At 41.4% G+C, this 17,106-nt stretch overlaps 1 protein-coding gene across 2 annotated transcripts in view; it reads right to left on the minus strand.

Annotated features, from left to right (window-relative positions):
- Positions 1 to 10,751: 10,751 nt before the first annotated feature.
- lrig2 (leucine-rich repeats and immunoglobulin-like domains 2) overlaps positions 10,752 to 17,106 on the minus strand; it is a 79,556-nt gene continuing 73,201 nt past the window's right edge. For both annotated transcript variants that reach the window (XM_080209676.1, XM_080209675.1), the window contains one exon: positions 10,752 to 13,984. In XM_080209676.1, coding sequence (XP_080065802.1) covers positions 13,743 to 13,984 — 242 coding nt within the window. In that variant the 3' untranslated portion in view covers positions 10,752 to 13,742. The remainder of the gene's footprint in view (positions 13,985 to 17,106) is intronic.

The raw sequence follows: 17,106 nt of genomic DNA on the forward strand, positions 1-17,106 counted from the left end.
AGGCCTACTTGTGACTAATAAATAAACCTCATTATTGCATTAACAAAGCTCAGCGTGTAATTATCCCTCTAGCCAGAATGAAATAATCAAATGTAGAGAGTGATTTATTCTGTACCTAATCCTGTGCTGTTCATGTCCTGGGAGTGTGATGGAGATAGTATAGGGGGGAGCTTTACTCTGCATTGTTTCCAGCTGCACCAGTCCTGCTGAATGCCCTGATTAACGATTCTCTGTCAAAACGGCTGTGGCGACGCTTCCTTACCTCGAGAGTTTAGCATTAACAGTAAAGTGTATTCATGGAAGAGTGCACTCCCTCTCACTCACTGCTTGTTACAACAGGTTCTGGGTGTTGTGCAAAGCCTACATGGCTCAAATTGTATTTTTAAACATACAAGCAGTAATCTAGGTCATACTGTATCAACTCTCAAATCACAATGACATTTATTAAGTCACAGTCCTCAGTGTAATTGCACTTTGATTTCGCCATTCAACAAGATTATTGCTGATCTGATTGTGATCACCAGCCACTTTCCCAATTATCCCGGTACCCTTGTATTGAACCTATTTACTTCAGGATGACTTTGTCTCCAGCGGGCTCTGGGGAAGGGAATCCCTCTCTTCCCCCCCCCCCCGAGAAAATATTTCTGCTCATTTCCATCTTCAAGAAGAAATCCCTTAATTTTTAAAGCTCTTCTCCTTAGTTCTGGTCTCTCGCACAAGGAGAAATATCTTTTCAGCATCCACGCCATCATATCCCTTGTTTCAATGAGTTTGCCTTTCATTCTTCTAGATTCTAATCAGACCCAATCTGGTTTTTCCTCATAAGATAGCTCCCTCATTCCAGGCATCAATCTATCCCTGTTAATGTGTTTCCCCTTCACCACGAATTCTTATTTTGTGTCGCAACTTTTAGTGTAGCAGTGGGTGGCCCAGTGGTTAATAATGCTGCCTCAGTACCAGGGATCCAGGTTCAATTCCCAGCTTGGGTTACTATCTGTGCGCAGTCTGCACGCTCTCCATGGATCTGCACAGGTTTCCTTTGGGTGCTTTAATTCCTACCACTGTCAAAAGACGTGCTGGTTAGGTGAGTTGGTTATGCTAAATTCTCCCTCAGTGTGCCCAAATGGGGATTTTCACAGTAACTTCACTGCAGTGTTAATGTAAGCTTACTTGTGACAATAAATAAACTTAGGTTTCCAGAAGACATTTGACAAGATTTAAGTATAGCTGGTACTATCCATTCATTTTTGTTGCTCTACTTGTTCAAAAAGCTTGGAGGAACACTTGATCCATTTATACCAAATGCAGCAAAGTTCACACTTTAAATTCAATCCCCAGCCCCAAAGGATTTTTGTACCTCGGGGTGCAAGCTGGCATTTATTCCATATAAGAACATAAGAAATAGGAGCAGGAGTAGGCCATCTAGCCCTTCGAGCCTGCCCTGCCATTCAATAAGATCATGGCTGATCTGTCGTGTCTCAGTTCCACATTCCCGCCCTCTCCTCATAACCCTTAATTCCCTTGCCTATCAAAAACCTATCAATTCGCGTCTTAAAAATATCGAGCGAGGCAGCCTCCACCACTTCAACAGGCAGAGAATTCCAGAGATTCACCACCCTTTGGAGTGAAGAAGTTCCTCCTCAACTCCATTCTAAACCGCCCCCCCTTTATCTTGAGGCTGTGCCCTCTAGTCCTATTCTTAGTTGTCCACAGGTGAGAAAGCCTCCTCCTGTAACTACCACAGTAAAAAATGCTAAAAGTTTGAGGACAGGTCATACAGGCTAGGCTTGCATCCCTTTGAGCATAAACACAGTCACAATTAGACAGGGAATTGTAGAAGCCACTTGATAATATATTTGATAATATATTATCAAATAAATAGGTTGGACTAAAACCTGGTGTTGTCAGACTTTTTACTGTGCTTACGCCAGTCCAACGCCAGCATACCCACATCAATGTAGGTAATTGCAAGGTCACCCATTTTAGACCAAATAAAAAGGATAAAAGCTATATACAAGGTGGGGGGGGGGGGGGGGGGGGGGGGGTGGGGGGGGGCAGAAAGATTTAGGAGCAAAATATAGCAGTTGGAAACAAAAGAAATCAAAAAAGCTAAGACCTTATAAGTAGATAGCTACCGTGTAAAGGGGTGGGAGTTCTGTTACTGCTCCACAATGCTCTGGTTAGAACCCAGTGCTGATGTGGAGATGCTGGCATTGGACTGGGGTAAACACAGTAAAAAGTCTGACAACACCAGGTTTAAGTCCAACCGATTTATTTGATAGTAAACTCACTTGCTTTTGGGATTAGTCCCTTCGTCAGGTGAATGGAGTGTTCTGGCCTCAGACAGAGCATATAAAGCACAGACAGTTCACAGATTACTGATTAGAATGCGAATCTTTACACCTAACCTGCTGTTCAAGTCCTAAAGTGGCCGACAATGTGAGTGGAAGGAGCACTGATCACAGGCTGTCCCTGAAAAATACGTTTAAAATAAAAAATAGTCCTTTCTCTAAGTTACAAAGCCAATGCGCAGAGCGAACAGGGCTTAATCACTTTAATTGCTTTCTCCAAAATCCCATTCAAATTGAATCCAATACATGTTCTCCACAAGAGAGACATATTGGATTCAAGCTGACAAGAACAGCATTTTCCCTGATCTCGGGCTCGATCTTAGCCAAAAGGGCAACAGAAGGTTAATGAATGGATCCAGGACAAGGGGAAAATAACTTTACAATCAAAGCCAGACCATCCAAAAGAAAACTCAGGAAACAACTCTTCACACAGAAAGGTGGCAGGTGCGCAGAAGTCTCACACTTTTAAATCTGAGATTAAGACTTTTAGCATCTAAGGGTATAAAAGGATATTGGAGACAGGGAAGCTGGGAGGCACAGTGGTACAACGGCTAGCACTACTGCCTCACAGCTCCAGGGACCTGGGTTTGACTTCTAGCTTGGGTCACTGTCTGTGCAGAGTCTGCACGTTCTCCCCGTGCCTGCATGGGTTTCCTCTGTGTAGCCCGGTTTCCTCCTAGTCCAAAAATGTATGGGTTAGGTGGATTGGCCATGCTGAATTGCTTAGTGTCAGAGGGACTAGTTAAGGTAAATGTATGAGGATAAGGCCTGGGTGGAATTGTGGTCAGTGCAGACTCAATGAGTCAAATGGCCTCCTTACGCACTGTAGGATATGATTCTATGACACAGGTCTTAAGAACCTTTGTACTATTCCTACATCTTTCACTGGATGATACGTTCTTTGTGAGATAGTGAAACATTCGCTATCTTGCATTATTACTAAGATGGTTTGAAAATTCATGGGCAGATATTTAAGAACAATCCGCTCCTTCAGGTAGATGTAGATAACATCATGGCATTATTCTAACAGCAGGGTGTCCTGGACAATAACTACTTTAAAAAGATCTAGTCATTATTTCATAGTTTTGTTGGAACTTGCTGTATGTGAGCTGGCTGTTGCAATTCACATATGAACTACAACAGTGACTATATTTCAAGCAGTACTTCACTGAGACTTTAGCATGCTGAGGTTATGAGAGGCACTTCAGCAATGAAAGCTCGTTTATCCTAATCAACATGTTCAGAGGACACACTGAGTTCGAGATCCACTTGCCAAAACAAGGTAAAAAGGCTTTTACTAGAATGGTACCTGGAATGAATGACTTCATTTAGACTTGAGAAAAACTAGACTTGGTCTCCTTAGGGCACAGGACTACAGAAAAGGAGGCCATTCAGCCCATCGGGCCTGCACTGACTCTCCGATAGCACATCCCACCCAGGCTGTATTCTTGTAACCCCACATTTACCCCACTAATCCCCTTAACCTACACATCTTGGGACATTAAGTGGCAATTTAGCATGGCCAATCAACCTAACCTGCACATCTTTGGACTGTGGGAAGAAACTGGAGCACCCAGAGGAAACCCACACAGGCATGGAGAGAATGTGCAAATTCCATGTAGTCATCCAAGGCTGGAATCAAACCTAGGTCCCTGGCGCTGTGAGGCAGTGGTGTTAACCACTGTGCCATCCTAATTGAGAGAAGATTTAACAGTATTCAAAATTGTGGGGTTTTGCTAAAGCAATTAAGGAGAAACAACATTCTGTGGCAGTAAGGTCAGTAACCAGAGGAACAGATTAAAGAGAATTAACTTGGTAATCTGTGGGGAGGTTGAGAGAAAATTTTATGCAATGAATTTTGATGTAAGCGCACTGCCTGAAGGGTGTTGGGGCAGATTCAACAGCTACTTTCTAATGGGTTTTTGATACATGGTTGAAGGAGAACAATTTACAGGGCAGTGGAAGTGGGTTTAAATGGGATAGCTTTCAAAGGATTGGTACAAGCTTCATAGGCTGAATAGCCTCCTCCAGTACTCTAAGAATGTATGAATTCCAATAGATTTGTTAAAGAGGCACAAAACACAAAGCGAGAAGAACCTCACTAGCCCTGATTTAGTCAGGGGAGAGAGAGAGAGAGAGAGAGAGAGAGCGCACCTATGATGTAGTGGAAGCAAACATGCTCGTGTTTGGGTTTCCAGTTTTCCCCTCCGATTTCCCCCACAATCCACCCCCCCAACCTCAACAAAGGTTGGTATTTTTCCATCAAGCAACACCTCAGATATTGATTCTTTACTTTAGTACCAGGGCAATTTGATTATGAAGGAAATCACAACCAAGCCATGGTCCCATTTCTCACCAGACATTCTAGCAAAGTATGGGTGATGAGTTTCATGGCTGATTTGAGCTGGACTCCCCAGTTGAGGGACACCCCATCCCAACACGCACCAAGAACAGAAGCCAACTCTGACTCTAGTCTTACTTGTGTTCCTGAGTTCATTATGGCTGTTAAACAGGAACAAGACATTCAACTATTTAAGTCTGTTAGGACATTCAGTTAGATCTTGGCTAATCTGTTCCTCAACCACATTTTCCCTCCTTTGCTTCATACTCCTTGATGTAAAAACTATTCAGACACAAAAGTTTCAGTTACTCGCCCCAGCATCCACTGTCTGTTCGGGAAAACAGATATCCAGATTTATGCCATCCTGTGTGTAGAAAAATCCTTCCTGAAGCCCGGGTCTAAATTCAAGATTCTGCCACCTTGTTCTGGATTTGCACCAGAGGAAATTATCTCTCTGTACCTACCCCATTGAATCCTTTGCCACTTTAAACACCTTATTATCCTCTCAGTTTTCTAAACTCAAGGGAATACAAGTCCATAAGAATGAGGAACAAGAGTAAGCTATTCAGCCCTCTGAGCCTGCTCCACCATTCAAGAAGATTATGGTTGATCTGACTGTAATCCTCCTAATAATACCACCCCCCTGCCCTGGTAACTTTTCACCCCCTTATCGATCAAGAATTTATCTAGCTCTGCCTTCGAAGCAAAGATTCTGCTTCCTTTTGAGGAAGGGAGTTCCAAAGACTTGCTACCCTACGAGGGGAAAATTCTCATCTGTTTTAAATGGGCACTTATCCTTAAAAAGTGACTCCTAATTCTAGATTCCCCCACAAAGGGACACATCCACCCCACACCCACCCTCGTCAGCATCTTATTTTTCAATCAAGGGATCTCTTACTCTTCTAAACTCCACTGTATACAAGCCTAACCTTCCAATCTTGCCTCCTAAGACAACACACCAATTGTGGAATTAGTTCAGTAAACCTTCTCTGAACTCCTAATGCATTTACCTCCTTCCTTAAATAAAGAGGCCACTATACACAATATTCTAGATGTGGTCGTACCGCTGTCCTGTACAATTGAATCATAACCTCCATAAGACATAGAAACAGAATTAAGCCACTTGGCCCATTGAGTCTGCTCTGCCATTCAATCATGGCTGATATTTTTTTTCATCCCCATTCTCCTGCCTTTTCCCCATAACTTTTATATTCAATTCTCCTCGCAAAAATAATAAAATTCTATTAACTTCCCAAATTACTTGCTGTCCTTGCATACTAGCCGTTTATGACTCATGCACTAGGACACCAAGATCTCTCACACCCTCATAACTCTGCAACCTCTAATTACAGGATGCTTTTTTATTCTTCCTGTCAAAATGGACAATTTCACATTTGCCCACAATATATTCCATTTACCAGATCTTTGTCTACCCACTCATCCTATGTCCCTTATAGCTTCTGTATGTCCTCTTCTCAATTTACTTTCCTAACTTCGTAGCAATTATACCTTTGATCCCTTCATTCAAGTTATTTATATAAATTGTATAAAGTTCAGGGTCCAGCTCAGACCCCTGTGGCACTGTACTAATTACATCCTGCCAACCAGGAAAAATCAATGCATGACTAAGTTTCCTGTTAGTCAGCCAGCCAGCCTTCTAGTCACACCACTAGTACACTATTAACTTTAATGCTGTTTTCACTAAGCCAAAATATTATATAATTACAAAGTATCAATTAGAATAGGTTCTAAAATCCTAGAATCCCTAATGCAGGAGGCCATTTGGCCCATTGAGCCCGCACTGACAATCCCACTCAGACCTTATCTGCGTAACCCTAGGTGTTTACCCCGCTAATCCCCCTAACCTACACATCTTGGGACACTAAGGAACAATTCAGCAGGGCAATCAACTTTACCCACACATCTTTGGCGTGTGGGAGGAAACCTGAACATCTGGAGAAAAGCCATGCAGACACAGGGAGAGTGTGCAAACTCTGGTCACCCAAGGCCGGAATTGAACCTGGGTCCTTAGCGCTGTGAGGCAGCAGTGCTAACTATGCCACACCCAAATATCTTGTGTCCTGAGCAAATTACTTTATATATCTTACCCCACTTCAAACTGAAATTTTCAATGGTCACATCATTCCATAAGATGGATTAAACACTCCAAACACTTGTAGCTCAGTTTTCTGCTTTTTTTCCCCCCCACTGTATGCAGAAATACAAGATATTTTACATAAACAGGTTTATTTTACACATGCTTTACAGAATGTACACGTGACTGAGGTGAAACAAATGTACACAAGGACAGACACTGGCCACACCTGCACACGGAAATTGCAGATAGGTTCACAGCACAGTACCTGTACAGAGAGGAGTCACAGGACAGTAGCTATACAGAGAGCATTCACAGACAGTGCCAGTACAGAAAAGGATCACAGCACGGTATCTGTATATTGAGGGTTCACAGCACATGTACACAGATTTAATGAACAGTACCTATATAGAGGGCTCATAGTGCTGTACGTGTAGAGGATCACTGTACAGTACCTGCAAGAATACAAGTTAAAGCAAAAGAATTAAATTAACTTTAAATTCTGCTTCTTAGTTGCATCAGGCACTATGTACATTAATATAAAATAACCAACCAGGTAGCTCTCTTTCAGAGAAGCAGCACAGGCATGAATGGCTGAATAGTCTGTTTTTGCACTGCACATACATGTCTAATATTTGCTTATTTTCTACCTCCAGATCCCCCCCCACCCAACAATACGTTCTCCAGGACAACCCATATAACATTTGCAATCAGGTTCACTTCCAGATTCTTCAGTATCAAGTGACTAAATTAGATAGCTAAAACGTTAACCCGTTTCTCGTTTTACATCTTGTTTTTATTTGCAGAATTCTCACATGTAGCCTCACCCACACTTCAATCTTGCACCGGGAATCAGAAAGTGAAGAGAGGTAATTGTGAACTTTTGCCAATGAGCAATCTTTGGCTTGCCTTCAGACACATTTTCAACAAAGAGGGCACTGAAAATCTGAGCTGAGGCTAGGTGGGGAATCTGACCAACACCAGATTCGCAACAATCCTGTGGAACCAAAGCCATGATGTGGAGATGCCAGCGTTGGGCTGGGTAAGCACAGTAAGAAGTCTCACAACACCAGCTTAAATAAAGTCCGAGGTTTATTTGGTAGCACAAGCTTTCAGAGTGTCACTCTGCACACGAGGACGGCCTCAACCTGGATCTTGGATTCATACCACACTATCTGTAACCCCCATGATTTGCCTGGCCTTGCATAATTTCACTAACTGTCCTGGCTGGGGACAATATACACCCCTTTAACCTGTGCTTAACCCTCTCTCCACTCTCATTGTCTGTACCTTTGAGACTTGATCACCTGTGAAGACACATTCCAAACATTATCTTGTAAATTGAGTTTGGTTGTGAACACAACTCCTCACTCACCTGAAGGAGCAACACTCCGAAAGCTCGTGCTACCAAATAAACCTGTTTAACCTGGTGTTGTGAACCAAAGCCAAACAATGCAATGTCCTTCTTAAAATTGGGACTGTCAAGAAAAGATTTGATAGGGGCGCTAAAAATCATCAGTAAATAAATAAGGTGGTTTAATTGCTTCAAAGTTCTGGGAAATAATGAATGAAGAATCGGAGACAACAATGAAGTTCTCATTGATTTTCATTTGAATAGGAATGCCAACTGTACTGAAAACATTCCTGGGAGTCAGGAGTAGGAGGAGTAAGAGTTCGTGGAGTAAGATCCAAGAAGTTTGGTTTGGAAAGGCCTTTGAGGATGGAGAGATGAATGAATGCAGGGAGAGATACTAAAGACTCTTACTACTAACTTTATTCCATTTCTCCACATTGTCCTTCAACCAGTCCTTCACTGCAATATACTTCCTCTGGTTGAAATATGTTTTCGGCTGTTGGTCATGGACATACTGCTCAACATAGGTCCAAGCCCTGGAATTGTTAAACCTACACCCAGTAAAAAAGTTATTGATATGAGCCAATGTACCAACGCTGTAAGGGTACATTGCAAAGGGCAGGATAGGCGAGGAATCTTTTAATCAGGAAAGAAAGCTTGATACTGAAGAGTTTGTGATGGAGATGACAAGGAAGCAGAAATTTGTATAGAATAGCCGGTGATGGAATACAAAACACTTGCGTATGGGGGTGGAGTTTGCAAGGCAGGAGAATGGGTGAATGAAAACACTTACTCTGGTCTGGGTTAGACAATATCCAATCCATTGGGAATACACTCAAAGCTTTAGATGAACGAGGAAAAAAAATTGGAAGAGCAAAGGCCATAGTACAACTGCTAAAACGTTCACAACCTGAAAAGCCATAGTGACAATGGCACCTCTAATCCAGGTAGGATTATCTAATTCAACTAGGGACCCATAAATATAAAACGGCTGCTAACAAATCCAGTAGGAGAAATTTCTTAGAACGCGGTGAGAATGTGGAATGTTACCACAGGGAGCAATTAGTGAATCACACTGAAGGAAAGTTAGATAAGACCCAAGAAAGAATGGAATGTATTTGGCTGGTGGGGTAACCTAAGTAAGGTGGGAGGAAAGCTCACGTGGAGCATAAATACTAACAAAGACCAGATGGGCCAAGTGGCCTGCTGCTGTGCTGTAATATTTGGCAGATTAAAGATGATCTTTTGCACAAAATCCAGAAGCCTTAACCAAATAGTCAATCCACTCCAGCCAATCCTTGCTTTGGTCTACATATGCTTTGGAATTGAATATTTAAGTAATAATTTACTGAAGTAAATCATTAATCACGGGGTATTGAAACAAGTCCTGACATCAATGGAATAAATCCCTGTGCACTACAATTGCTGACAGAATCAGGTCAAATAAATCCGCTGTTAATCATTACCACCAGCTGGTTTAAGAAAAGCTTCAGAACTCTGACGAATTGTTAATGAATTCTATTATTCCATATTTTCCTCCGTTGTGACCCAAAAGTTTGCGAGAAAACAGTAATAACCAAGTGGGGTAATGAATACATTACATCAGATGAAAACTTGCCAGAGAGGCAATGTAAAGACGTTAGGAGATTTGAACAATCAGAAGCAAAGACTGAACATGTTAGATATGGGTGCAACAGTGAAATGGTTCTGTCACTAGACTAGCAATAGCAGCCTCTCAATAATCCAGGCAACAGGAGTTCAAATCCAAGTATGGTAGTTCAGAACTAAATTCCATCAAAAAAAAAATCATGAAGTGACCACAAAGCTGTCAGATTGTCACAAATAAAAACCTGAACTGGTTCACTAACGTATTTTAGAAATGGAAGCCTCCTACCCCTCAGCTGTTGAACTCACACACAATTGCAGGCCCACACCAACATGGCAGATTCTTATCTGTAGAATTTATTTAATAAAGACAAGCAGTGTGAAGTTAATCACTGCAGCAAGCCAAACACATGACACAAACCACTATTGCAGACTGGTGTGAATGTCTGAAGATCACTTCTGAAACTCTTTGTCTACGCTTCAAAATTAATCTGCAGCCTGCAAACCTGGATAGATCTTATCCTCAAACTAAGTTTAGTGACTCACATTTTCACTCCAGCAAAATTTTCAGCTAATACCTTCAACGTGATTCTCACAGATTGTAGGCTTCAGATCATGGGCATATTAACTTGAAAGGTGTTGGATTTACTTCACTGGGGTCAATCATGCATCTGATAATAATTTCATACTTGATAATTGTGTTTAACTATGGTCTAGTGGTCCAGTCTATCAGCAGTTAAATGTGTTTCCCCTCCTTTGTGATCAATTGTTCTTTGGATATGGGTGACACTGGCAAGGCATTAAAGAATCAAGTACATGGTGAGAGCCAGATATAGGTGTAGGGCCAGATGGAGCACGAATGGCAGTTTTTATACATCTCCTGGTATTAAACCACAAGTTTACTGAATTAAATCTCATAAGTGGCTGTCATTTGGTGGTGGTGGTGGTGGCGGTGGTGGTGGTGGGGGGGGGGGGGGGGGGGGGGGGGGGTGGGGAGAAGAAAGCAAGCAAGCAAGAAAGAAAAGAAAAAGAGAGGAGGAGGGAAGCTGCTTATGAAATCAGTACCAGAACCTGGGACGGCATGGTAGCACTGCTACTTCACAGCACCAGGGACCTGGATCTGATTGCCAGCTTGGATCACTGTCTGTATGGAGTTTGCACATTCTCCGTGTCTGCTTGAGTTTCCTCCGGGTGCTCTGGTTTCCTCCCACATTCTGAAAGACGTGATTAGGTGCATTGAACTGAACAGGCCCTGGACTGTTGAGGCTAGGGAGAATTTCACCAACTTCATTGCAGTGTTAATGTAAGCCTTACTTGTGACTAATTCGTAAACTTTAACTTTTAGAACCATAAGGCTGATATAGCCAGAGATTTGGCTTAGTTATTGGTCTATCCCATGGTCACGAGACATGAGCTGGTGGTAATAAGGTGAAGGGTATTTGCAGTGGCTCTGATGTCACCCTGGTAGGAGGCTGTGCTCACTGTTAATTAAGTTACAGCAGAAGGTGACTGTTTTTGGTGATTAGAATTATGCTCTACAAGTTTCTTTGCTGCAAAGTTTGAATAGTGATCAGGTTTGTTCCGCATTTCTCTGCCTTTGATTTTTCATTGTCTCAGGTTGATGACCTTTCACCGGTTCTGAAGAAAGGTCACTGACCCAAACCATTAACTGGTTCTATACAACCTGCTCAGTAGTTCCAGCATTTTTTCTTCTTATTTCAAATTTCCAGCATCTGCAATATTTTACTTTTGTCATTGTAGTAAATTGACTCTAGAAGCAGCTATCAATAATGACTCACCACAACATGTGCTTGGGAAATATGACATAACGAACTTGAATCTGATCATATTTAATAACAATAGGTCCAATGTGATAGCAAGAGGTTTACCCACAGGTACTTATTTAATGTAAGAATTCACAATTTCTAAAGCTGATGAATGGGGCTTCAGCCTTACTGCCTGTTTACAGCTTCCACTCATGTGCCACCTTTCAGTGATATTTCTGCTCTTTGGGATTGCGCATTCCAAAATCTCAGGAGATTATGATCAACATTCAGGTTGTTATATACACAGAACATCTGAAATCATGGAGAGTCAATGAGTAATTTCCATTTTGATTGTATTCTATTGGCTTGTAGTGGCTATAACATTGATAACTAGATGCACCAGTCAAAGCTGCAGGTACCTAGACTGATTGGGTGCAGTTGAGACAGTGGAATTGAAGGTGCTGGCCTCAGCCATATGTATGTCACTTATACCAATTCTCACAATAAACACTCAAATTCATAATTAAAAAAGGAAACTTATTTACATCATATAAGGCTCTACACTTGAGTTTACTTGAATATTTATATATTTATATATAAAAGTTATAAATGCAAGAGTCAATTTATACCAAAGGTTCCAAAATAGACAAGGACATTGTGACCAGGGGGAAATGTTTCAGAAATCACATGGAACCGTTTATGTTTCTGCACTCCCCTGGCAAGTCTCTTCCTGCTGGCTACCCAACAAGGAATTGCCATTAGGCCAAAATAAAATCATGTATGTATGTTTATGATTATTCTGCCAAAGTTACGAAGCAACCCAGGAGGAGAAGAGCTTCACTGTGACGCACTGTTTGCCGTTCACTTCCATGAAGTAGGGTTGGAGTTGGTGCTTTATTTCCAGTTCACATCTTTAACGGAGGACGACAATCTGGAGCCTGGAACTCCTAAAATGTTTAAGCAACGATGGCATTTTCAAATTCACACACTCGCAGACAGTCAAAGGCACGTCAATCTTTCTCTGCTCCTCAGCTAAGGAGGTGCCAAACCAAAACACATCTTACTTAAATCTTGCAAGCAGGATGCAGCAGCCATGTCACACTGAGCTTATCTTGACTGGAGCGCAGCAAGTTAATGCTTCTTAAAATGCAAGGTGATTTTAAAAAACAATAATGTTTGTAGCATCATAAATTGGATTCTGGCAGAAGTGCAAAATCCACAATTTAACCAGCATATTCCACATCATAAATACAGTCCAGTTACTGTAATGGCTTTACACTTGCTGCACTGAATTTGGATTGTAACCAAGACCTCAGCGCGCTGTCTGCCAGCTGAGTGCCTATATAATTGTCACACTTGGGAGAGAACAGAGAATGTTCTTTTGGCTGCCTTTCTAACTTACTACTACTGTCTTGGCAAAGATGAGATTCTTTCAGAAAAGCTAATTGAAAAGTCAGATCCCGAGCTGCAAATTGAGCAATTGCGTTACTGTGAAATGAATTTACACAGGAGAACAATTACACGTGTTTACTCATCCATGCGCTGTTCTTAAGTCAGTTAGTTACTTGCTGCGGTCTTGTCACTGTGATTCTGCACACCATATCAACTGGAACTGTGAAATATACACCCGGACATACAATTGAAGATATTGATGTTCCAAACCTAGGAATTATTCTAGAGAACACCAAGCTGAACACTCTTCTAGTCTCCAGGGAGAAATTAAGGGGTCAAATTATTTGGCTGGAGTGCGACTATTCCTATAGCCCATGTTGACAATCAAATTCAATCTTTATTATGTGATGCCGAGGGTTTGCCAATATTTCAGGGATTGCATTCCACAATTCCAGTTGTTTTTTTTTCCCCCAGTAAGATATATTTTAAAAACTCACATTAACAACAGAGTATGTAGTGTATGGCTTACACTGAAAACAAACAAGTTTGGATAGCTTAACGGACAGGCAGGAAAAGGGAAGTCATACTGTGTTGCTGGGATGGTGCTGAGAGGTATTCGCGTCTATGATCATAGTTCCTCCGCTGTTTCCGAACAAGGACTGTTTTCTTGAAAAGCAACAATTAATGAAATTGAGGAGAGTAATGAAGATCCATCAAGTCTAATCATAAACATACAGATCCGGTGTGTCTGGCCTCAGTGGCACTGCTTTGAGGTAGTGGATGGAGGTTCTGTCACTCAGGGTATTGATAATGCGTTTGCTTTCATCATGCAGGTCGTCTACGTTGTGGCCCCATAAGCCTGCACGGCTAGAGTTCGCTCACACTCAGTGCTCTGCTCAAGGCTTCCCTGGCTCAGTCTATCATTGGCTGCAGGGGATTCAGACCGACCCTCTGCCTCATTGTCACCTTCCACAAGAGCCCGGGGATTCTCATGGACAGTCACAGGATGCTGTGGATAACGAGAATGTGCATGCAATCCTGAATCCGCATTCAGACTCCATGGATGCCGTGGACAGGATTCTATCACACAAAAAACAAGCAGCAACAGACAGTGAGAAAATTAGCACGCAATGATCAACTTAAACACAACATTCTTAACACAGTAACAGGACAAGGTCATTCAGCTTGGTGTTGCTGTTCAGTATTTTAATTAGATCACTGCTGATCTGTATCTTAATTCCATTTACTCATTTTGGTTCTATAAGCTTTAATGTTCTTACCCAAAAACCAATCTTCCTTTTGAAACTTCCAGTAAAAACCTTAACTTTTTAAAAGAGTTGTTGCAAAGAGCATTCTGGATTTTGAATACTCTTTGTGCATTAAGTGCTTCCTGACATCACCAGAGAAAAGCCTAATTCTAATTGCCTCCTTGCTCAGAATTCCCTGCCTGATTAAATAATTTATCTTTAGAAATTTCTTTATTTTAAACACCTCACCTACATCACACCTGCAGTGAGGGAGATACATGACTGCGCTAAGCCCTTCAATGGGCAGTGGCTTCAGTGTGAATGCTGTAAGCTCACATCATATGGACAGGATTTACTGCACTGAACCATTTTGCCAAATGTCAGGAAGCCCATAAAAGAAACTGATTAACTCATTAAACCGACAAACAACAAACATAGGGTGGGAAGGAGAAAACTTTAAAATAACACTTCAAAAGGAAGAGACAGTTAGGGCAGGGTTGGAAAACAGGACTCTCCTGTTTGAAATGTCATGGACAGATCACAGCATTTTACAGAGTGAAGGATTACTGCTGATGTTATCTTGGATTAGAGTCATTGAGGAATCAGGCCCTTCAGTCCAACTTGTCTATGCTGCCTTTTCTTTAAACCTTAAGCTAGTCTCAATTGCCTGCATTTGACCCATATTTCTCTATACCCATCCTACCCACGTAACTGTCTGAACGCTTTTTAAAAGACAATTGTACCTGCTTCTACTACTACCTCTTGTTCCAGACACTCACCACCCTCTGAAAAAAATTGCCCCTCTTTTGTATCTCTCCCTCTCACCTCAAACCTATGCCCTCTAGTTTGAGACTCCCTTACCTTTGGGAAAAGTTAGATTTTCTAGTTGATCTATGCCCCTCATTATTTTACGGACCTCTATAAGATCGCCCCTCACGTTCCAGAGAAAAAAATTCCCAGTCTATCCAGCCTCTCTTTATAACACAAACCATCAAGTCTCAGTAGCATCCTAGTAAAACTTTTCTGCACTCTTTCTATTTTAATAATATTCTTTCTATAATAGTGACCAAGTGTGGATTATCATCAGAATTTTCATCAGGAATGTTGAACCAGCTATTTTTCAGACGCTGACAGACTGATTATAAATTCCCAACGTTTCAGAGTTTCTATTTTCAACACACAGTTTTTCTTTAAAAAAGTTACAAAGGTATAACTTAATGAATGTTTTTATGTTTGTAACTTTTGGTTTATGAAAACTTACTCTGGTTCGGGTGACTGTGATTTTAAATGTAGATTAAATTTTAAAAAGTAAAAGAAAGTTTGGTCTGGATTGCTTAATGGACAGGCCTGGAATTTCAGATGATACGGGATGATGGTGAGGGATATTTATGCCTATGATCATAGTTACCTCTGAAAATCTGGAAGAGACAGCTGTTGGAAAGATGGGTTTAAAGTATCCATATACTTTTCAGATCAAAGGACAGGTTTAACAATAAATAATTTGCATTTCTATCTGGGAGCAGGTCATTGTGCGTCATATCACCATTAAGGTGGTGTGCGGGGAGTGGGTTGTGGGGAGAGGGTGGTGGGAAAAGGGGATAGTTAAGGAAGGTTTCTTTGTTTTGCTAAGAGCTGCTATCCTGACAGTCTGAATCAGGAGCTTGGAGCTGGCAGAGAGAATCTGCCAGCAATATGGGCAAGCAGCAGAAACTAGTAGCACTTCTGATTTGGAGTGACTATGCAAGGATGTGAGGGCCATGCCCAGGCTGGGGAAATCCAAGCTTGAGAGATGTTGCAATAATGCTGGACAATTTGCCTATCTGGATACAAGTCAGAGAATCCACAAGGAACTCCTCGCTTTGGAAGATAAATGGAAATTGAAGGAGAATCAGAATGAATTCTTAGCATAATTTGGTTGAGCTCTAAGAGAATTGAATAACCTGAAGTAGCTGAACAAAAGGAATTCTCAGTTGAAATAAAAATATAACAATAGAAAAGTTGAATATAAAAATGATCAGCAGGCAGGGACAGAGTGTAACGTAGCAAAATGTGTGGATGGTACTTAAATAGGTGGGAAAGCAGGTAGTGAAGAGGATATAAAGATTTTACAGACAGATAGGTAGGCTGGGAGAATGGGCCAAAATTTGGCAGATGGAGTTTAATGTGGGTAAGTGTGAGGTTATCCACTTGGGCAGAAAAAAGGGCAAATTATTATCTAAATGGAAAGCAGACTCAAAATGGGTCTGGGCAGAGGAATCTGGCTATGTATATAAACTGCATAAAGTCAGTTTGCAGGTGCAGCATGTAATTAAAAAAGGCAAATGGGATGTTGGCATTTAATGCAAAGGGGCCAAAGTATAAAAGTAGAGAAGTGCTGTTCCAATTGTATAGGGTGTTGGTTAGACCGCATCTGGAGTACTATGCCCAGTTTTGGTCTCCTTACGTAAGGAAGGGTATGATGGTATTGAAGGCACTTCAAAAGGAGGTTCACCAGATTAATTCCAGAGATGAAAGGGTTGATGTACGAGGAGAAATTAAACAGTCTGGGCTTGTACTTGCTGAAGTTTAGAAAGACGAGGTGGGAGTGCCTGATCGATGTATATAAAATTTTAAAAGTGACTGATAAAGTAAATGTAGACCAAATGCTTCCTCTTACGGGGCAATCTTGAACAACAAGTCACAGGTATAGGTGGTAGATTTAAAACTTCTCGCAGAAAGCGGTGAATTTTTGGAACTGGCTGCCCCATAGCGCAGTGGAGTCTGAATCACTGAATGATTTCAAGAAAGAGATAGATATATTTCTAATAAATAAAGGGATATGGTGAACAGGTGGGAAAGTGGATTTAAGACCAGGAAGAGATCAACCATGATCTGATTTGAGCAAGCTTGAAGGGCTACTTCTGCTCCTAATATCAATGAGCTTTTTGATCTGAATTCTGGTTTAAAATACAAGGA

The sequence above is a fragment of the Carcharhinus amblyrhynchos genome, chromosome 22, assembly GCF_965287045.1.
Source record: "Carcharhinus amblyrhynchos chromosome 22, sCarAmb.v2.hapA, whole genome shotgun sequence".
Taxonomy (NCBI): domain Eukaryota; kingdom Metazoa; phylum Chordata; class Chondrichthyes; order Carcharhiniformes; family Carcharhinidae; genus Carcharhinus; species Carcharhinus amblyrhynchos.